The 24,187-nt window shown below is 40.2% G+C and overlaps 1 protein-coding gene across 1 annotated transcript; it reads left to right on the forward strand.

Annotated features, from left to right (window-relative positions):
• Positions 1–13,702: 13,702 nt before the first annotated feature.
• Positions 13,703–23,485, forward strand: LOC119651962 (odorant receptor 2a-like). The gene is made up of 3 exons (XM_038055824.1): positions 13,703–14,452; positions 22,745–23,105; positions 23,164–23,485. Exons 1-3 carry the CDS (start codon positions 13,731–13,733, stop codon positions 23,212–23,214), a joined length of 1,134 nt encoding a protein of 377 aa, XP_037911752.1. The 5' UTR covers positions 13,703–13,730; the 3' UTR covers positions 23,215–23,485.
• Positions 23,486–24,187: the final 702 nt, after the last annotated feature.

Genomic DNA, 24,187 nt, shown 5'->3' on the forward strand with positions numbered 1-24,187 from the left:
GAACGCCCTCGGTCGTCAAACACAAGCACTTATTGAACCGCCCTCATATATATATTAACCGAATGGGCGAAGAAATGGGACATTTTCCTGAACTGATTTTCTTTCCCCGTATTGCGAGGGTCGTGTCTTTCCGCGGGTTGGATGGTATTCTACCATCAGAGTCAGAAAGGATTTGCTCCCTCGTTTTGCTTTCCAGGGCTCAGCTGCGATGCCGCCGGGGTCTGCTGCTTCCTTCGATTTCATTCGTTTGCCAATTGGCCCATGTTTTATTAACAATAAGCTAATTAGAGAGGCGTTTCTTCTCATGCACCTTCAATTGGACACCGTCCTGCTAGTCTTGGTGATTTCCAGTGTAGCCTAGAGACGGTTGGCAGGTCTTTTAAAATGCTTTTAAGCTGCTTGCATTTGGCACTGAGGTATGAGTGGAATCATTTCCTATCTTTTCTGTTCACCACCATTTATTGTATGCTGGACCGGTTGATCGGCTTGATTAACAAGACATTGATCAACGGCCAATCTCCTTTTCTTGGAATGTAAACTTTCCTTTCTTTACGCGAACCAGCTCCTGAATCTCAGTTATGGAAATTTTGCTTTCACTGACGTATCGAAGTAACTAACGCTGTCGTCGGTTTTGCTGTCTGATTGTATAACTAGCTCTCTCTCATGTCATTTTTTGTGGCTTTCTCTGGATGAAGCCTACAGTCGTTTTGCAACCTTCTGTGCCGCTCATCATAATTTATGTCAGGGATTTGAAGGTATAATTTGGCATAGGAATGCCATAGTGTAGTCCTCTTAAAAAAAATAACAAAGTAGTCATTTTGTCTGGTAGTAATGGCTCACCGTGAAAAGTTTTGGCAGAATAGCGATGTTCTGGCAAGCATATCCATTCGATTCGTGTTTTTGTTTATGTATGTCTCTATTTCTGACATAACTTTATGTTTTCTGTTCGCTTCTTTGTGGAGGCCATGTAGGCAATCCATGCATCTATTCCTATCTTTATTGTTTTCTCTCTATTTGTCAGTTGAGTTATCATCATACTATTACTATGGTTTAAGTAACAAGCGTACAGTAATCAAAAGGCCAAACAAAAGTATAGTAAAGTAAGGTATCCAGCTCAATCCATCGTCCACCAATAACAAAGTGAAATTTGTAGCATCCAAATAGAATTTGGAGATTATCTACATTGATTAAATTTTCGGGAGGACTTGTTCAAAACTAGGGTATTTCTCTAGAAAAGTCAATATATACAATATTATTTGAAAAGTATGCTCTTAGGGTAGGATTGAAGTCGTAAGGCTGTAGGTACTATAAAGCCCCAGCAATAATATGAGAACTAATCCCACAAATATACTTAATACATCTTGAAACAAGATACCCTCTTATCTACTGATAACACATAGTTATTGTGTTAGGGCTTCCATACAATCGAACTGCACTCTAGTTTCATTTGTCGTCAGAATAAAGGTTGTGCAAGTGATAAGGTCACAACGGCGAGACGAACACAAGGAAAATACAGCCACCCATGACGACTGGGATTCAGACCCAAAGCAGCGAGATTGAGAGGTTGATGTTTTATTCCCTCAACCATTGCGCCGTCAATATTGTTGGACTCTGTAAATCAAGATGGATTTTAGAACAGTTTCGTATAGCATTTTAATTAAAGTTTAGACCTTTTTCGAAGGAACCAATACATACTACTTGCTTTGAGATTCAATTGAAATTTTCGCCTTGCGATGGACTCTTTCCAAGGTAGTTAATGATCAAAATGCGTTCCGAGATAGTATTGTATATTGTAAAGAATACAAAGAAGCAGATAAGAACTCCTCTATAAGGTGGAATAGGAATGGATGAAGCAACTGCAGCGCCCCAGGGTGTGATATTGATAAAATTGTGAAGAAAAATAAGCGCATGTGGTGCTTAGTTAAGAAGCAAGTAGTCATTCTTTTCTGGCAATCCAAAATAAAATCTGCAGTCAAAATAAGCTATTCACAAGGGTTTCACTTAAATGAAACTTGGTGTTCAAGGGCCCCACGTTGGGCGCCATTTTTAATAAGACGAAAATTACAAGTGTTGTGAGTCTCCATTTCAATTTAGTAGATTCCGGGAAATAGCTAATGCACTGGAGACCCAAAATACACCAATTTTTGGGTTCGTTTTAATATTTAACATCATCTTTTCTGCAGACCAAGTTAACGATGAGATGAGAAGTGGGGAAAATACTCTGAAAATGATCAGTAAATGAACAAGATATTTTTGTGTGCAAAAAAGGTAAACCTATCTCTGCACATACTTGGCGTATGCCAATAGGAACTTGAAAAGGAATTGGAGAGATTTCCACATTGTCGCGAACGAGGATAGTTCAGATGCGCATTCCTCATAAGAAGTGCGTTAGATACCTGGGTGTGCGTCTTGACGAGCGTCTCCAATTTAACGAGCACGTTAAAGTCGCGCTAGAAAGCGCTCGCAAGGCATTCATGTCTCTTCGAAGACTCTTTTATGCTCCACATCTTAGCCGGAAGGTTAAGATTATTTGCTATCTTACTTTGGTTAGACCGGTGCTTACCTACGGGTGTGCTATCTGGTTTAATTTGAGTGCTAGCCAAATGGAGAAAATAAGGATCTTTGAAAGGAAATGTCTGCGTGCTTGCACGGGGCTTAATAGGACTGCTTCGTCAAACTATGAGCACTATGTAACTAATGAAGTGATGTATGCAGCTGCTGCTGTGCCAAGAATCGATACAGTTATCGTCAGATTGATTCGGAATCATATAGTGCGATCTGCTTCGCATGGTGAGAACCCTTGGGTTTCGCAGCCGTTTTACCCAAATGATGGGTATTTCGAGAAAACTCTCACGACAGGCTTCATTCCTCCCGAAGCGTTCGTGTATCTTGACAGGAATGGTCTAATTCTTGATTCTGCCGGTGATCCGGTTATGTATCATATACATAGGCGGGCCACGGACAAAAGGATAGAATACCCCCCGAATTTGACAGTGGGGGCTCCGGGATTCGACTGGAGATACTCCAGAGCCAGAGCAATTGACATTAAGCGGCATGAAAAAGAGAAATCTTGGTACTGGTGGCTGCGGGATGCCGGTTAGCGGTGGCCGTGCTCAGTCCTGCCATTTGTTTCTTGGTGGGGCTTTGTAAATATGTATACATTGAACGGGTGCTGATTTTGTCTCCAGTTGTAACTTATAAATACATACGTTATTATTCTTTGTTTTTTTGTATGGATGTTATTTTAAAAAAAAAAGAAAAAATGTGTAATATAAAATCTATAATTATGATAGTTTTAAGAACAATAATTTAAGTTAAAAGTGTCTTTTGAAGCGATCAAATATTTATTATTACTTTTTATATTTCTTTATTTGCCACTAAGGCCAAGTGAATTCTGTCGGGTTTTTGGTCATTTCCCGACAACTTATTGTAAAATTAGATTTTCATTTCTTACTGTTTCTCTTCTCTGTCTGTAAATCGTTATTCAAAAATTTTGAGAGCCCACAGTGGCCATTAGATTTAAGTTATTTTTGTTATTTTAAAAGATTGTTTTTTTTTATTGTTCATTTTTCCAATCTATATACTATTGTTACCTATTTCTTAAAAATAAAAATAATTTTAAAAACAAAAACAATCTCTGCACATCGCCGTTAGGAAACTGCTTGGCTTCCGCCTTATATTAATGAAGTTTCAAATTTATTTCTTTTTCTTATTAAACTAAAATACGCCTTTACTTTGAAGGAAAATTCTCTGTAAAAGGCATCGCATTTTTTCTAGATCATCACTAACGTTGTAGGCATTTTGAGTAGCTTTTGAGAGCTTACATCGTTGGTTATGCGAATACCTCTGATTACTATCAAGCCAGGGTTTTTTAAGGTCTGTTAGCTTCTTTATTTTTACCACATAACCGGTGTTGTTTTAGAAGATTATCTTTTAGAAGGCGGCTGTGATAACATCTACATGGATTTGATGGTAATAGTGAACATATTACATTTTGTCTTTTGCTATTGTGATTTGCAATTGGAGCAACTTGCTGTACATTATTGCTATAAAATGAACTAATAAGACAATAACTGACGGTTCAGTGCAGGTCAGAAGCAACTCATCAGACGCCCCCTCACTTCTGCCCCTTTGTCCTTAGAGCAGTGTGATTGAAAGTAGCTACAGATGTACATTCGTTTGTGTACAGGTATACACTCGTTTATGTACAGTCGCAAACACAACATGAGTGCGAATTATATCCAAATAAAGGAGGTCAATTATTTCTTATGGTGGTCCATGTACGTCGTATACAGGCCCTAAAATGCTTTACGCCACGCAATCTTCTCAAATATCGTTAATAGTATTATCATATTTAGAGAGTTTATTGTGAACCACCTTTAAATTCGATCTATAATAGATTCGAAAAATGCAGCAATATAGGCTTTGTTATGAAGCAGCATATTGAAAAGTTTACTGGGAATCCGATCACTTTTAACAAAGTGTCAAATAAAATTAAAGATCGGTATACCCAATGTATGTGCTTGGATATAAAGTGAAAATCAACAAAAGCCTTCATATCGAGTTTACGATACGTTTGTTGTTGCTTAGTGTCCGGGTAGCTCAGTATTTTAGAGTACTAGGCTGTCATACGTAAGGCCGCGGGAGTGGAGATTTCTATCGTATTTTGACGTCGGATACCAGTCAACTCAGCAGTGAATGATTACCTGAATCAAATCAGGGTAATCATCACGGACGAGCGAAATGCTGACTATATTGCCTCCTACAGGTACAGTACCCTATATCCTATATTACAGGATTATAATTTTTAATGAAGTGCTCTAATATACTTCAAGGCCCTGATCCAACTGGATTGTGGCGCCAACCATTGCGCAATTATTATTATTATTGTTGTTTTACATAGACCTAATCATGCTGCATATTGCGAAATACGTTACTGACGTCTGTTTCTGGCTAAGGCGAAATTATGTGCATGCAAATACGAATCCTGGGATATAACGGGACTGCTATTGGGTAGTGGATTCCGGCTGGATGAAGGACGGCTGAGCTTGGACTTTTTGAGTACTTCACTCACACACTTCACACTGAAAACAGCGTATAATAATAGTAGCAGAAAATGTAGATTGGCGTAATGATTAACGACTTTATCCTTCAATTTTTGGGAAAAGAAGAAAATAAGGCTTCTGTTCGGGGCCACTAAAGAATAAGCATCATTGTTTTATCTCATTTGGGGAGGGGGATAATAATAACAAAATAATAATAAACGATGAGCTACAAGGAATTAAAAAGACAAGAGAAATCACGATTTTTAAGTTTTCGGCTACAAGGATTGAAGATTATTGTAATTCATGCAGCGATTTAGTCGATATAACATTGTGTCCTAAATAAAGCGTACGGTGCGAATATTTTTGAATGAAAAATGGCGCGGATTAATGGCCATTTGCACTTGGATAAGTTCCCAAAACAGATAGGAATAGTGTTGGTCGAGAGCAACCCCCGTGCCCTATGGGGCCCGTGCAGCAGACTCACTATTTTCTTTTGAGAGTGTCGATTGTAAACATATAAGGCATAATCTGGGTTAGTGAGAGAATAAACTTTTACTTATAGTTGGCTCTGCTAAGCAACTGAAATATGTCAGCATTGTTCAATGTCAGGCTCATGAATGCTAACAAAATTTGCGATGTTTGCGTGGTTCTGCTACATATGCGGGGAATGAGGAAAATGTTATGATGAAATTCCCGAGAAATTAACCTGAAGGTTTGATTTTGATAGAATGCTTTTGCCAGCGGGAAAGTTTTCATTATTAATGACAATAAAGACTGGTGGTGAGTCGGCGTTAATTATATCGCTTGTTGTTGGAGTCCTTCAAGCGATTTAACTCAGGGCATCAGACGAATAGTTTGGACGTCAACGCCAGAATGTTGAGCTGATTCACAAGTCCTTGATGGCAGTTGTGTGTTAATTCATATTGGCATGACTCGTTACCTGAAATTCCAATTGATGTAAAGTAATGAATTTAGTTTCGATGGCCGAAGCAGAAATTGGGTTTATTCGAAAAGTAAAAGTGTCTATATAGATTGAAACTTTTTGGTCAGGATCAGATTGGAAATTTATTTTTTCCGTAGTTATTGAAATGGTGTTATAAAATGAGAGGAGACGCAGAACTGTATGTAAATTGATTACATTTGATGGAAACTCTAAGTCAGTCGATGATATTCAAAGCATTCTAGCTGAAAAAATTTTCTACGCATTTCGGTGATTTAGAAATGCAAAGAGCGACTATAGTGATACGAGTACATGTTTTCTGACTTTTGTTAGTGAATGCTGCAAGCTATGCACATAGCAAGCATTCACTTCGAACATAATAACGAAAGTATTTCATTATTTATTGAAAGTTCCAGATAACGATAGTGGTTTACCGGACTTCTACGAACCTGATTCGGAAGTGATGACCAAAGAAGCGAACGCAAGGCAACTATTCTTTAAGTGGCTGATGTTGAACACGATTGTGGCGATGACAATTTCATCAATCCCAACTTGAAAAATGGTCAAAAATCGGGGGACGCAACTTCCAATCTCGGTACAGTATTTAATGTTTTTTGTTCTTGCACACATTTAATTATCTCGTCGAGGTACGTGTGTTTCAGTTTGAGGTAGACATCAAATGTTGAGGTCTTTTTTTCCTGGCTTAGAATCAGAATAAACTGTGAAGTATTGAGAAAAAATTCAAGTGATTCAACGTCCATAATCTTCAGTATATACATACTTGTGGCATATTCCATAGCATAATGTAAATGTGGCAGGAGATTAAAACAGCGGTGTTAGGTGCGACTATTTTGGACATACTGTGTTAACATTGGCAATAAACTGGGTGTCTCTGGTCCTGCTTGTTTGGTATAGTCGGTGGAAAAACTGGAATTCCTACAATTGAATTGTTACAAGTTCTTCGTCTATCGAAAAATATGCGGTAAATTTTCTTTTTCGTAACATTACAGTTGGTTTCCCAAATGCAGTGCCGCCAGTCTTCTAGGCTCATTAGCCGCTTCTTCAGTTTTTTCGGGTCACCTGTTCGTTTAACGTGGATAGCTCATTGTAATATTATCACAGCGGATACCTTTAAATCGTCATATATACCCTACAACCCTCTGTTGTTCCTGATTCGCCATCAGTTATCGTTTTGAATTTCTCCAAGGACTCTCTCTTAACACTTTCCTTTCAAAAGCCTGGCGAAAATCCAAGCTTTGCATCCGTAACATGACATAGACCTGATAATTGTTTCATAGACAACGAACGGCGTCTTGCGGTAATGGAGACGAAGATGTTATGTTGGACCAGTGGGGTGACAAATTTTGATCACATCCGAAATGAGGATATCCGCGATCATTATGGGTTTGCACCGATCGTGGAATATTAGCGAGACAGGCGTGTTCGATGGTATGGAAGATTGATCTGAACATCGAAGTCGATGGTAAACGACCAAAAGGCAGTCCTAAACAACCGTGTCTTGATACGCTGGATGGGAATTTCAAAGCCTCGAGATTGTACCCAGATCAGGCATTCGAGAGAACCAAATGGCGAAACCGATCACGACGAGCCGACCCCGCTTGTGAACGGGACAAAGGCTGAAGAAAAAGAAGAAGAAGAAAAACAAAATTAACGTTCCTAAAGCTGCACATTCTGCCTTACTGTTTTCTAGTTTAAGCTAAAATTTGAATTTTTTGTTTGTTGACTAGCAGTGTTAGCTCCTTCGCAGTATCGTCGGCTTCCATGAAAATCTTTTTTGATATCATGCTAGCAGCGCGATATAATATTGATGTCATCGGCCCACGCTACCCCTTTTGTTGACTTAAGGAACAGCATATCGTTGGTGTCAACAGGGATTTTCGCAACTGGTTGTTTAAGGCTCAGTTGAAGAGCATCCCATGATAAAAACAGATCAGTGAAATTGCCCTAAATTCAGATTTGCGAATTAGCTTTACTTGAGCATTGCTTAGTACGTCGAGATCAATACTGTCTAATATCAAGCGTCATATGTGTGTCCTTCATGTAAGCATTTCTCTTATTTGGTCTCTCGCTGCGGTTGAAGTTCCTTCAAATAAACTGAAAGAGATTTTGAATCCGCCTTGAAGTTACTAATGGGCCAGGGGACTTCTTCCAAGTCATGCTTCTGTAAGTTTCCTAGGAACTCAACAGTCACACTTATCCTCAATTTAAGCTGGTGTTTTTAACCTTCCAGAAAAAGGGTAACAGTTTTGCTCCCATTTTTACAACGGAATGACGTGTATAGTACATACTTGGTTCAATAGACCTACATTTTATCATACTAATTATTTTAATTATTATCTCAGCTTTTGGATATTACTTTGTGTATTCAAAACTATTTGAGAACCAAGGTAAGTAGCGTCAGTCTTTGTCAAGAAGGAATATCATTTTTAATAAAAATGTTTACAGCCGTGGACTTCTTGTAAATTAAACAAGTCGGGAAACCGGAAGCTGGGCGCTTCAGTTGTGAAAGGTTTTAGTGGACTTTGCCCCATTAGTACCTAGCACATAATACATGCATATATTATGTGAGAATATTCCCTTCCACATGATACGGACATTCAAAGTTTTGAATTTGCAAAAAAAAAGCAACAACTTTGATCTACAATAACTTTGTTAGTGCGATTTCCACCAAACTTTATAGTATCATGCTCTACTATATGATTCTGTTATGAACCTAACGAGGTTGATAGTACAAAGCTTTGTACTGATGAAGGGAGTAAGTTGCTCCCGAAATATATATACATAATAAAATGAAGTTTGGAGTAAGCTACTGGTCTATCAATTTTAGACTTAACTACAAATAGAAGACACATTAACATTTTAACTTAACGGGGGTTTTGCAGTCCAATACTAAAAATTACAGTAATATACTATTATGGACTTTATTTGAACAGATATCGGTGTGGAGGGTATTCCGGAGTCTTGGCACCATATAATGGCAGCGCCTTGATTTTTTCCAGATTTTTATGTTGGGTACTTTCTTGGAAAGCTCTAACCGAGACCTTTCATTTGATACCTCACGTGACTATATCTGGTAAAAAAAAATTTACACCCGCCTTAAAATCGACATAGAACGATCTTCATTTTAGGGAAATCAGGAGGTTAAATTTTCGATATGTACACTTTATCTATACCAGTGGATATACTAAACCTGGCTCCTGCGTAGCAGTATGACAAAACAGAGACATAAATCTTTTAATGCTCTGACCGTATAGCTGAATGGTTAGAGCACGAGGCTGTCGTAAGGTAGGCCGCTTTTCAAATCTGACTGGTGGCAGTGCGATTTGTGTCGTGATTTTACGTCGGATACCGGTCGACTCAGCTCTGAATGAGTGCCAGAGTCAAATTAGGGTAATAATCTCGGGCGACCGCAATGCCTCCTATAGGATACTGCAATCTTGTAGTGTACTGTTATGATCTTGAATGAAGTGCTCTATCACACTTCAAGGCCCTGATCCAATGTGGATTGTTGCGTCAGTGATTATTATTAGTCCTCTGACGAGGACAAAGTTCCTAGTGAATCATCCGGTAAAGCTATCCACTTTGAAACGGAAGAAGGCATGCGGATAATAGCAAAACGGGAGAGCTGCAACATCAATACGAGTGGATCAAGACTACTGGTCTTAATCTAGTTCAGGCGGCACGCTTCTGGAAAAGTGTATTAAGCGAATCCAGCCGTTGAAATTTGGAAGCGGTGTGGCTTACGCCATAAGCCCGCTGTGGTTTTCTTTGACTTAGAATCCGTTGTCCCATCATTTGCATGAAAGCAAATTCGGATTCTAAATTAAAAATTGCATATTGCCGAAATGTAGACGAAAGTCAACTTCGCTTCTTGCTGAACATCATCATCCAGTTAAGAAGTATGTACTTGGGTTGGAAAAATATCGAGAACACACGGAGAAAGGATATTAGATCCAAATTGAGGGTATTCATTTGGACGATGTATGTAAATAGCATCAGGATGACACTTTATTCTCTCTCCACAGAAACATAAAAATGCGAAAGATCGTCTAATCTAACGCCAAAGTAACCAAGGATAAACTACGAAAAATATGTATAAGATCATCGGTGGCTGCAGCTTACGCTGTAACTTGTGGCAGTAATAATCCGAATTAAATTAGGATTACCGCTAATGTTGGTGCTGCCCGTTGGTGCAAAATATTTTAGTTTGGTATTGCTTGGTGGTTTGCCCAAAGGCAGTTTGTGAGGAGGCATCGTTTTCTCAAAAGCCGGTTTGCCCGGAAGTCGTTTTTTTGTCCGAAAGCAGATGCTTACCCGTGGGTAAGACTTAAGTCTCAGCCCCAATTGGAACACGAACCAGGAGTTCTGACAAATGCCGCCTATTTCAGCTTATCCGTTATAGAGTGGGTCCCAGTTGATTTGGTTTCCAATTGAATGAACGGAGAACCTGAGTCCTGGGTCAGGTTCACCATTTGATGAGCTCAGGGTTTTGAATCAATCAGAGCCAAATCGTTACGATTGAAATTTCATTTCGTCCCCAGCTCATCGTTCACGGCCACTTCTTAACTCCTATGACCATTCAACCCTCGGCACGTTAATTACACCTTTCTTGGGGTTTTGTTTATCGCTCAGTTCCAAGTTTCATCTCTGATTCCCTAGACGATTTACCTTACTAAGCTCCCTCACTGCAATTAGTTAGAAAATTGTCGAGTGAAGTTTTAAGTTTTCGGGCATTTGATAGCCACCTTACGGCATTAATTCCCCCTTCTATCTTTTTTTGAGAACTTTGTTACGGGTCGTTTCATCTGATTGTATGATGGTATTTGGGTAAGTATTCTTATTCGAGTCTACATTGCCCACTCTCCGTATGTTGCTTCTTTCATCATAGTTTAATAACATATGGTCACTTTGGTTGAAAGTTTCCTCGTCCCGCCCCACCAGGTACTTCCACCAACTGTTTTAAATCGCACCCCCCACTGGATAAAACAGAGTCTGTTGTTTTTGGAACCTTTATGCAAGCTCTGAGAGCCAATGTATCGCCTGAAAACAGTCTCTATCCCCGCTTGGCTGTTGAAATCTCCAATTATGATTTCAATGTCACACCACACCACGATATGCGGGTTCAGTCCACTGCCTTACAGGCTCGGCAATCTTCTCTGCCACGTTAGGACAGAGTAGTGCCTGGCCATTGCTTATGCCCACAAAGGTTCATAACAATAGATTAAATTTTTTCAGTTCAATTGGTGCTTTCCTGGAAATTGGTCGATGTCCAACGCATTTTCTGCAACACCGCTGCTACTGGCTTTGGAAACATAAGCGAAAGCGCTTGCGAAGTGAATTTAGAAATATAAGCCTCATTAGCGTTCACGCCTCTACAGAGAAGACTGCAAAGTTGGAAAAGGATACTTTCTACTAGCAAGTAGAAGTCTCGAAGCCTGCCCCAGATATGATATCAAAACCATACTTCAAAACTTTAACAACCAAGTAAGAACGGAGCCCGTACTCAGGCGATACGTTGGCTCCCATACTAACTATAACGATACTAATGATAACGGGCTGCTTAACGCCTGTAAGGGGGAAGTGGATGAACCATATAACCGCAGTCAACACAGGTCCTGGAGATGAAGCATCAACAAATGATTTTCACAACCACCTGGAGAACGTTATAATTGTATAATACTTGTCCCCGCCGTAACGGAAGAATGCTGTATACCGAGTAATGTTGCATTCTTAAAGAACGTGGGCGTGCACAGAGATTTATCAGGAACTTTGGCGAGTGAAGAAGCAACTCCACAAACGAAAAAACCCTGGCAGAATCAAGAGGTCTGTGAACTCGAACAGTGCAGGGAGTAACCGCACCAGGCGCGCAACTTGTGCCACCAATTCATCAGCGTGAAGCCGTATACACCTCGATGTTCATCCTACCGAGACAAAAAGGGAAATCTGATTTCGGGCAGAATTGGTACATTGGAGCGATGGGTTGAGTATCTTGAGGAACCGCTGAACAACCAGAACATCGACGAGTTGAAGGTCCCGCCGACTGAGGACAACGGACAAATAGTGCCACCACCAAGTATAGAAGAAACAGCTCGTGCAATTCATAGGCTTCAAAATCATAAGTCGCCTGGAGCCGATAAATTACGGCTGAGCAGGTTAAGTATGGAGGCGACCAACTATACCAAGCGGTTCATCAACTCACCCTGAAGATGCAGAAAAACGAATCAACGAATCAACGAATCAATGCCTGATGATTGGCAACGAGGCATTATTTGTCCCAAACATACAAAGGGAGACATCGAATAGTGCAGCAATTATAAAGGTTTTACGTTGCTGAGTACTGTTTATAAGATATTCTCCACTATTTTGTTAGATCGGATAGCCCCATACGCCAAAAACATCATTGGCCCATACCGAAGAGGCTTCACTCCAGGCAAATCAGGAACAGTTCAAATTTTCTCTCTACGGCAAGCGATGAAAAAGCTGTTGGAATAAATTAGTTACATCGGCTGCAAGGTTGCATGGTAGCATAACCAGGGAAAAACTGTACATGGCCACGATAGGATTCAACATCCCGATGAAATTAAAAAAGCGGAATAAAATCAGGAGTGTCACTTTCGAGAACGTTCAACATCAACAATGGTCTAAGGCAAGGAGATGCCCACGTGCATCCTTTTTAATTTGATCCGTAAATGCGAAAGGCAGGATCCTCTTTAAGTCCACCCAACTACTGGCCAATACTGACGATATCGACATTCTAGGAAGAACGACCCAAGACATACAAACTGCCTTATCCAGATATAGCAGACGAAACGAAATTTTGGACTGGACAACAATGAAATCAAGACGAAATATATGGTGGTAACGTCAGCATTAGAAGCCAAAAAACGAAGAACATCAAATCGCATTGGTTAAGCGAGAACAAAAAAGATAGGAGACTGTAATTTTTGGTCCCCTATATGAGGATGAACGTTTTTGTAGCCTACATAACGGCGAAACCTATGAGCGATACCACGACCGCCTGCATCCCCATGCATCATCTCGAGTGGGTTGGGATAGCATTTGGTAGCAGAGCTGTTGGTATTAGTTTTATGCTCCATCCTGGCCAATCCGCGTTTTTACCTTGGGACCTTTATTATACTTTGACCGTATTATATAGTCTGTTTATTGAAAATGAATTATATGCAATAATACAGTGGGATCCCTATAATTATATCGGTTTATTCGTACTAATTTGTCGGTTCCCAGAGTTAATTTTCTTTATTTTGCGTTCCCGATAATTGGTATTCCCGATATTTCGTACTAAATCGTCCGTACCTTGACCTTACGAATTATCGGGATTGTACTGTATTGTCCTGTTTTGAGCCTGTGCTTCTATCACGTTGAATATTCCAGAAAGCAGGGAATTTTCCCTGTTAGAAAACTGTTTTAATGTTGAATCTTCTTACCGACATTCGGTTGTAAAGTATTTTAACTAATATGCGCTCTACTGTTACATCATTTTTAAGCCTTCCCTAATTCTCAATATTGCATTTTAAATGACGTCACAAATATTTTTCAAAGTGGAATATAGAAGGATTTTATCTCATAACTGAGGTTTATCACGCGAGGGTTAAACCGGTTACTTTTGCAACCAATTTTCAGTATCATGGGTAAGGACATACTTATATAGGTGCATTATGTTCGGCGAAAAGTTCATTCGAAACTGAACTTGCAGCAGTTTCAGAATGGGTGAAGTGAATAGCTACCGCGCCATAAGGGCACTGTGGGTTACTATGAGGATTCTAGGAATGGATCCTCCTGAGAAGTACAGAGTTCTTTACCAAGTGTATTCGATTTGCCTAAATACTACAATAACATTCTATTATCCGCTATCGATGTTTATCAACATGTTTCTACTTGATAAGAAAAAGGAAGTGGTTTCAAATTTAACTCTAACAATAAGTATGGTAGTTTGTGGTATGAAAACTTTCAATAATTATCTAAAACGCAAGGAATTGTGGAAAATGCGGGAATATTTGGTGGAACTTGATTCTTACCTGAAATTTGAAGCTGACAAGGAGTATTTGCAGTACATAGTGAAAGTGTCACTTCGATATTTCATTTTATATGCATCAATGTATGGATTAGTTATAGCGAGCTGCGAACTCCCGATGGTATTTTCAACAGAAAGTCGACTTCTTTATCCAGCATGGTTTCCTTGGGATTGGAGAAATTCAACACGGATATACGTAGCAATTCATACTTACCAGTTTGTTGGAATTAGCATTCAAATATATCAAAACCTGCTCAATGACACTCTGCCTGGGATACTTATGTGGCTACTTAAAGGACATTTACATATACTGAAATCCAGGATTCAGAGGATTGGCTACGATAAAAATTTATCTACTAAGAAGAATTACAATGAATTAGTGGCTTGCATTAAAAGTCACAAAATTTGCTTTGAGTAAGTATGTGTGGTTGAATCTGTACATGTGATTAATTTTTATAAAATGACCCTGGTTGTTAGGAAGAGTTAGTCAATCGTCGATAAGATCTCATATTGGGTGTCAAGCATGGTTCTTTCCCCGAATCTTTGCAATTTTTAATGAACAGTCGCTGGGCTTTGCCTTTACCTTCTCCGTTTACTCTATTTTCGCCATTCCCTCTTCCTTCCAAATCAGCATTTTTTAAAAACTTCCTCCTACGATACAAGTAAAATCCCTCCGTTAATGTAATACATTACTCATCATCATCAACGGCGCAACAACCGGTATCCGATCTAGGCCTGTCTTAATAAGGAACTCCAGACATCCCGGTTTTGCGCCGAATACCACCAATTCGATATCCCTAAACGCTGCCTGGCTTCCTGGCCTACGCCATCGTTCAATCTCAGACAGGATCTGCAGATATTGTAATGGAACTTAGGAGATTTAGATGGTCAAATCATCATCTCTGTGGCCAAGATGACCTAGGGGCAAGACCTATCCCAAAACCGAAAAGAAATTGGCTAAGTGGACCGTGAAGGTCTGCCCACAAACATTGAAACTCCATGAAAGCACACGGTTGTCATATTCTTACACGCCTCTATGCTAGCCAGGCCCGGGAATGTGGGGGGGGGGGTTGGTTTCTTCTTTTTCTACCATAGGTATTTCCCTTATAGACATTCCGGGCTGGATCATCCTCACCCATACGGATTAAGTGATCCGTCCACCGTAACCTATTGAGCCGGATTTTGTCCATAACCTGACAGTCACGCTATCACTCATAGATTTCGTCTTTATGTAGCCTACGGAATCGTCCACCCTCATATAGGGGGGCCGAAAATTCTTCAGAAGATTCTTTTCTCGAACGCGGCCAATGATGGCGAAACTGATGTCCATATTCCAACAATTTTTCCATCGCTTGCCGCAGAGAGAAAATCTGATCTGTTGCTGATTTGCCTGGAGTGAAGCCTCTTTGGTACGGCCCAATGATTTTCTGAACGTATGGGACTATCCGACCTAGCAAGATAACGGATACCTCTGTAATTGCTGCACTGCGTGATATCTTCCTTTTTATATATGGGACTGATAATGCCTCGTTGTCAGTCGTCATTGATTCGCTGTCCCACACCTTGAGCATCAATTGATGAATCACTTGGTGTAATTGGCCGCCTCCATATGAAACCAATTCGGCTGTAATTTCATCGGCTCCTGGCGACTTATGGTTTTGAAGTCGATGAATTGCACGGACTGTTTCTTAAAACAAAGCCTTATTAGAATCGATTCGATGTCTGCCTGTCCATCTGTCTGTTACACCTGACTTGACTGGACCGATTGTCAGGAAAATTTGTGAAAGTGTGTGGTCTGATGTTCCCTTTACATATAGCAAGTGGCGCCATTTTGTGTTAAGTTTAAGGGGGGGCTCTCCATACATGTGAACGGAGGGTGCATTTTTTTCACAGAATGTAGTCAAGTGGTGTATCAAATTAAAGGGGTCAATTAGTGCTTTTCAAAACCCCACATTTGATACCGGGTGAAACGTAGGGGAGTGAGGGCTCAAAATATAACCCAAAAAAATGGCGCTGTCCTTCTCTCAGCAGAATATCAATTTCGATAATTCCTGCTATCACGCAGGCCGATTCGACTGATATTTTTTGATATGCGCAATTTGCTTGGAGTGCAGTTTTGGAAGGAAATCACATTAAGAGGGTTTCAGAATCGACTTTGTTTATTACATAGATCTTTAACTTCCCAGAATATTAAAATTTTATGAGCGTGAACCCAGCGCCTACCGGGCGCAGCCTGAGGTTCAAGGGTCCAGAATATAGTGGATGTATGTCCTTACGTAATTTTGGTCGCCAAGCTCTTCTTTCCAAGATGTTCCGTGTGAATAAGAACCTTATTGAGGATAAAATAGATAAAAATTTTACACCGGAAAAATTTCATTTACTTACAGTACGAGCTCTATGACACGGAGCCGAATCGTCGTGAAACATTACTTCATACACTACTTCTACACTCTGAACAACGGCATCTTCGATAACTTTTTGTACTTTTCTGCGTTAACAGCACAGCTTAAAAAAGAAAAAATACCAATTTTTTTTGGAATTTATGCATCCCCACATCATTACTGAGAAGGAATGGCGTGCAGTTCATACGACACACTGGTGGTCAGATCTCTCTCTTTGTCTTCTTTGCACTGAGGATGGAGTGTCAGATCCCTGCAAATTGAATTTCGACTCATCCGAGAACACATCTCCCTACCAATCCAGTCACGTCGTTCCAATGCCCAGTTCAGCCTTTTTTCGACCATAGCCTTCACTAAAATCGGCTTTTTGCCTTCAAGCTCTGAGTCCTAAAGCACTGTTCTCACACTGACTGACACATTTTCGCCCTTCCAGCAATTCAGTACGTAATTGAGGAGCAGTTGGAAATCTATCTCGTAAGGAAGGTGGAATCCTAAAAGTGTCGGGCAGAAACTATCGAACAGAAAATTCTGAAAAAAATCAGGAAGCTTCCACTATGCGATACCTAGAGCTGAAAATACTCTTGATACCGATATTTGTTAAAACAAAGATATTAATAGTGTATTATGATATTTTTTGTTAATTGAGTGTGAGCTCCCTTTGAGTTCACCTTAGAATCATAAAATTCTGCAGCAATAGTAGGAGCCTCAAGTATGAAAGGATTTGTTGAAAGCTCGTAGTGTATACACGTTTATATACTTGATAATTGATAATAATTTGACACGAAAGAGTCAACTTTGACTTATTATAACTTTGTTAATCATAGTAGGATTTCCACCAAACTTTCCGGCGGGATATTAAAACCTATATTACTGAAATTTTATAGATCCAGGACGAAATTAAGCCGGGTCCACAGTAAATTTTCTGAGTACAATAATATACTATTACTAATTTTATTTAAACAGATATCGTAACCGAGATATTCTGGGTCTGGGTTCTTGAAGTAGTTAATATTGTGCGGACCCGCGCTCTCCTCTCGTATGTAACCAGTGTCAAAACTGATATCTGCTTTGAAAAGTACTAATCAGGGCCTTTCATTTGACTATATTTGGTGAAAAAAATGTAATCTTTCTTTTACATGTTCACAATCCCAAACGTTCTACCAAATTTCGAGTCATCAACATTAACACTTTCTGAGAAAATTGCATGTGACAGACAGATAAGCAGATAGTGAACCGATTTTAATAAGGTTTTGTCGGACCTCTAAAAATTGATTATTTATTTTAAAATGTCGATTCAATAGTTGAATAGTTAGTAATTGCGCAAGATTTTAAGTGATTTGGTTTGGTAGTTTTTTTGAACTTTTATATGGCGTACTGAAAACAGGCGTTTTTAGGATAACGAGTTAAAAGTTTTCGAACTTTTTGTAAAATTTTTACAAAAAGTTTAATTACCTTCAATCTGTCGTGATATGGGCCTTTCTGTTTGTTTTTTTGTTGCGATTCATTTGTCTATTTTTCATGAATTACAATTACATTGCAACTGAAAGTTTTACATTTCAAAGATTCTAGTCAGAGAACCATTTAAATCTCCGGAAACATGCAGCGCACTGGTTGCCTCTGAAACCGTACCTTTTTAAGGTTTTGTTTGTAAAACGAAACCTTATTAAAATCGGTTCAATGTCTGTCTGTCACAGGCACTTTTCTCAGAAACGGCTATACCGATTGACACGAAATTTGGTGAGAAGGTGGGAACTGTGGACCCCCAGATACGCAGTGAGTGACATCCTCCTACGTTGAGATTTATACATACATACATGTAAAAGGGGATTGTAATTTTTTTTCACCAAATATAGTCATGTGGGATATCAAATGAAAGGTCTCGATTAGTACTTTTCGAAATAGGTCTTAGTTTTGTGATTTGTTAAAAAGGCGGGGAGTGGGAGGGGTGCAAAGTGATGATTTCTTTAACGGACCCATTCTTAGAAACTACCCAACCGAAAAATCTGAAAAAATCATGAAGTTGCCTCTATATGGTGCCCAGGCCTATATACACTCTATATCGACATCTGTTCAAATTAAGTTAATAATAGTATATTACCATATTTTTGGGAAAATTGAGTAAAACCCCCCTTAAGTTCATCTCAGAGTTATAAAAGTTGTTAGTAGTATAAAATATAATATGAAGCATATTATCTCCAAGCTTGATCAAAATCATAATATTGGTAACAAAGTTACAGCAGCTCAAAGTTGTCTTTACGCGTAAATTTACAACCCGAAGTACTAAATCTGACATGCTAAATGCATATTCTTAACGGGCTACGTACAAAAGGGATAGTTCTACACTCAAATATGCGCACACAAAAAGCAAACAAAACCTTTTTTACTGAAGCGCCCAGCTTCCGGTTTCCCGACTTGTTTCGTTTACGACCATCAATCGCGCCTTTACGAGACATTGCGGACACTTCCTGGGATGTTTAGGCATCGAATTTACGAATACTACAGGACATACATACATTCTGTAGCACATATTACTCACATACATACTATTACAAGATGATTGTACAATACAAAGTTTATATTAAGTAAAACATGTTCAAGCGCTTCAAAGGAAAATTATAATAGAATGTAGAATCAAAATGTATATGTTGACTCGAAATTTGAAACAGATATTCTTGAGTTATTTTAACAAAATATATCAAACAAATCCAAAAAAAATGTCCTCCTCTTCATGAAGTATCATAGTATCCCTGATGCGTTTTCCCAGTATTCGATAGTGGTTTCCACCTCCACCATGTAGCGAAGGCCACCTATTAACGACGAGCCTTCGACAAATGCCCTTAAGAAATGAGGTTAGAACGGCGTCCTGGATTGATGTTTGAAAAATGGGGAGCGAACTCGGTGGAACTCTCGCGGGTATCGCAAGTAAGAATCCCAATGATGCTACCACTACTGATTTTGGCAGTGCGAGTGAGAGAATTAGTACCCGGATTTATTCGCCAGTTAACACCGGTGCTGATGTGTCAGCCCGCCGTCGATTAGCCACAGGAAATTCCTTTGGAAAAGGTGAACTAAAAATTCTTCCCACTGATACAAATATTGATACCTATAATGATAATAATTGATAACGATAATGATAATAATAATAATTGAAACAACGGCGGGGCGGGTACAGCGTCTTACCGCCCCCTGTTGCACCAGAGATTCGTCGAGTGCTTCCCGCAATTTGCGCACGTGACTGTGCAGCGAGTCGCAGACCAGTACCTTCCAGCTAAGGTTTCCGCTGAGGTTCAGGACGAATTCCAAAGAGCGTGTATAGAATGGAAATGGATCCTTTGCATGGACCAGGTATTCCCAGGGTCTATGCATCTCCAGCAACTCCGGGAATCCTATCTCAAATCCATGATGAGATTGCATCTCGACTGTGTACTGATGTGTCGCTGCTGTAACTACAACCACTTGTGTATTGTGGTGTAGTTACGGCGGTCAGAAGATTCGCTTTGGTGTTATTAGTTTGAGTGACCGAAGAGATCCACCATGGCAAATTCATCTGGAACGTCAGCAGGACGCCAGCTGGGGGGTAAGAAGCCAACTGCAGAGGGTTTACAGAAACAATGCCATCCCCGGTGAGACGTCCGTAGTTGAAATTCTGGACACCCTAAAACAGAAACTTTCTGTCATATGCAGTCGATTACGACGGTATGGCAAAAGTCAATCCAGACGTATCCAGAATGCAACATACGCGAGGAAACAGCGGAGTTTTTTCAAATCGCTCAACGAATCTCAACAGAGCGTCCAGACAATACAGTCTTCGGTAATGGAAGCAAAAGAATACTAGGGTCGACTTTGGGGGTTATCCGCCCAGCGTGCGGAGCATGTTACCGAAGAGGAAGTTCGACGAGCCATAAACAGCTCGGAGAACTGCAGTGGTCCAGGTCTGGATCGGGTGCAGAATTTCTGGTATAAGAAATTTACCAGCGTACACAGTCGGTTGGCACACAGTATAAATGAGGTCATGAGTCGGCCGGAGGAATTTCCACCCTTCCTTACTGCGGGGATTACCTACCTAATACCTAAGAAGGACACGGTGCAGGACCCCGCAACACACAAGACCGATTATTTGCTTACCAACCCTCTACAAATTCATAACGTCCATTATCAGTAGAAGGGTTAATGCGCACCTCGAGACCAACAACAATTTGTCTGAGGAGCAGAAGGGCTGCCGAATTGGTCAAGGGGTTTCAGAGTGCAACTCATTATCGACTCGGTAGCTGTAGGACAAGCACCTAGAGGCCAAACAAGCCTCTTTAGTTGCTATATCGATTATGCCACGGCTTTTGATAGCATCCCGCATACCTGGGTAATCGATGTCCTACATTTGTATCGCATTGATCCGAAACTAATAGTTTTTGGCAACAGTCATGGAAGGGTGGCATTCCACCTTACCAGTGCGTACATCTGAGGGTGCTAATACCGCAGCGCCATCCGTATACGATGGGGCACCTTCCAGGGGATTCGTTGAGTCCCCTTTAATTTTGCATGCACTGAACCCCCTTTCATGGCTACTGGCTGATGCTAGAGAGCATTGGTTTGCGATTACATATGGTCTACTTGCTGTGCGAACTCACACACTTGATGTACTTAGATGAATAACAGACATGTTCAGTCGTGATTTTCGGATGGAATTTGGATTATATAAGTGTCGAATTCAAACCATCCGCAAACGTTATTAAAGCCCGCATGCCGCACATAGCATTCGGGACCTCCAAATCCAAGCTATGGCCGAGACAGACTTCTATTGGTATCTAGAAATTCTGCAAGGAACCCATGCTCGAGATGGTGATCTGACGGATGCTCTGCTGTAAGAACTCCTGCGACGTTTAAAGCTGGTGCTGAAATCGCATCTCTCGGGGAAGAATAAGAAAAACGCATTGAAGGTATTCGCCATCTCTTCACTGGCTTATGCATTCGGAATATTACCGTGGGCGAATACCGACCGATCTGGAAAACGTTCAGCGGCGGATACGGACTACTATATTCAAATTCCTAATGGATCATCCAAACTCTGCCGGGGAGCGGATGAACCTGCCTCGTGACATCGGAGATAGGGGCGTGGTTGATATGGCAGCACAACATCACCGCCAAGGTCTTTGCTGGGAAGGAGGGGTTCATGTGTGCCATTCAGGACGGCGTGGTCGCCACCCGAGCTTATAAAAAGTTCATCATGAAAGAACGGGTGGAGAACGTCTGGTGCAGAATGTGTGGTTCGGCATTAGAGACGTTGGATCATCTCATTTCTGGCAGTTATGGCACCGGTGCAATGCATCACCAGGCATAATGCTGTATGTAAGGTTATCCATCAAAACCTTGCATACAATCAAGGGCTGATCCCGGGAATATGTCCGATATGAGTCGCAAGCGGTACTTGATAGTTCTGCTTACCGCATGTATTGGGACCGGAAGTTCTGACTGATCGCCATATTCTACATAACAAGCATGACGTACTGTTAGTTGACAAGACGGGTCGTGTATATTTTTGATGTTATTATCCCTCATAACAGCAAAATCGAACGTGGAGAAGAAGGTGAACTATGAGCCATTGGCTCGAGAAATTAAAGAAAGTTGGCGTCTTGAGCGGGTGGTTGTAGTTCTCATAATATTGTCAGCTACCGGTACCTAAATCCCTCACGGCTTCCCTTGATGTCCTGGGACCTTCGCACAGTCTGGCTCAAACCATACAGAAGTACACCATTCTGCATACGTGCTTGATGTTATGAGGAGTTCTCGACGGATTCTCTCATTGACCTACCACCGGCCACAACCACCAGCGCCCCTTTAGTTTTCAAGTAGGTAGGATCACCTGAGCCCAAAAGTTTTTTCACTTAGTGCTAGTATTGAGTTAAATCCGGCATCGGCCAAGATTTTGACAACTCAGAATTGAATCAGGGGCTTGAAGCGTATTTGAGCACCGCATTCAAGGCCGTAACGGTACACTACAGGACTACAGTAGTCTGTAGGAAGCAAAGTAATATGAATTGCGCTCGCTCATGATTGTTACTCCGATATAACTCAGGTAGTCATTTACAGTTGAGTGAACTGGTATCTGACATCTAGCAACGATGCAAACCACCAATAAGATTTCAACCGCGACCTTCTGCTACGAAAGGCTAATAGTTTAACTGCTGAGCCTTGTAATAAAGTTTGTTGTTGAGACTAGGATTCTTATTGTTGTACTATAATGCTACACAATTTTACCTGAATATTATTCAAATGTACTAATAGTGAACGTTTTATATATCATATATTTCAGGTTCCGAAACCTTTGCGAGAGCTTCACTTCACGCATATTGGTTTTTCAATTCCTTTCCACCGAGTTCACCTTATGTATGACAGCCATTTACATTTTCTTCGTTGGAGATAACCTGGTGGAAGTCGCCTATTTATGTTGCTATTTTATGAGTATGGTCTTCGAAATAACCCTTTCCTGTTATTGCGGAAACGAAATGGCTGAGGAGACATTTCACTTTACAACTGGCTTGTATCAATGCAATTGGGTGGATCAAAGTTTGAAATTTCGTAAAGTATTAATAATTTTTATGCTGCAGTCCCAAAAGCCATGGACCATCTTTGCGGGAGGCGTTATAAGTATAACCCTTGCAACTTGGATGGCTGTGAGATTATAAATTAATAAAAATAGAAATAGTTTTTATACATTTTTATCTTTTTCAGGTACTTAAATCAGCCTACTCCTTGTTTGCTGTTTTAAATCAAGTGGCTTAAGTCATCATTCGACTTTTTATTCGGAGTTTAATGTGATACGTTTCGATTGTAGATTAAAGCACCGAAAACAGTAGCAACCATTTATTGTCAGTGTGGCTTCAGAAAGGAAGTAGAGTATGAAGCACGAAGGACATGTAGCGACGTTACGATTTCGATTTTTCATTCGTGAATCTGAAACTATGTATATATATGTAATGAACTGGCAATTCTCACTATTATCACGAAAAAAATAATTACAAAAATAAAACTTTAGAGATTTTTTTTCGTTAGTGAACACTAGATCCTTCGTCTTCGATTAAAGGACTTTTTATTCAAAATTTAGCAAAATGTGATGTTGTTTTGTGAAAGCGATGAACAGGCAAATATTTTTATAGGTTTGGCTAGAACAGACCCCACGGAGGGTCCGTTCGTAAGTCGAAGTACCATGTAATGACTTAAGATTTATCGATGTGAAAGATATTATCTTTCGCATTATCGTTCCGCAGCATAAGGTGCAATTGCTAAGGAAATAGTGAATTATATGTGTTAACTTTCGATCAGGGAGTCATTAAATTAGACGAGTGGTCCAAAGAGAATAGACTGGGATAAACAGTAAGAACCTAACAGAAAATTTGGAGAGAGTTTCAGATTTGACGGAGTTATTCAGCAAAGTACGAGAAGTAGCTTCAGAAAATTTGTGCACAGGCCGCACCCACAAATTTCTCAATTCAGGTTTTGCCGAATTACATGTTTCGTTTTCTGAAGATTGCTTAGCGGTTATTCCGTCAAGAGCCCAGAAGCGATGATTGCATGATTTCGGACTCAATGATCATACCCTGGTGGCAAAGAATGAGCTGTTGGAAGTTCGACGTAGGATCATTAACCACAAAGAATATATTCAATAAAGCTCTCAATTTGGCTAATAACCATAGATTGATCATATTTCTCCTTGGAGAACTGTGTGGGGCCATAATTGGTAGATAGTATTTTTTCT

The sequence above is a fragment of the Hermetia illucens genome, chromosome 3, assembly GCF_905115235.1.
Source record: "Hermetia illucens chromosome 3, iHerIll2.2.curated.20191125, whole genome shotgun sequence".
Classification (NCBI taxonomy): Eukaryota; Metazoa; Arthropoda; class Insecta; order Diptera; family Stratiomyidae; genus Hermetia; species Hermetia illucens.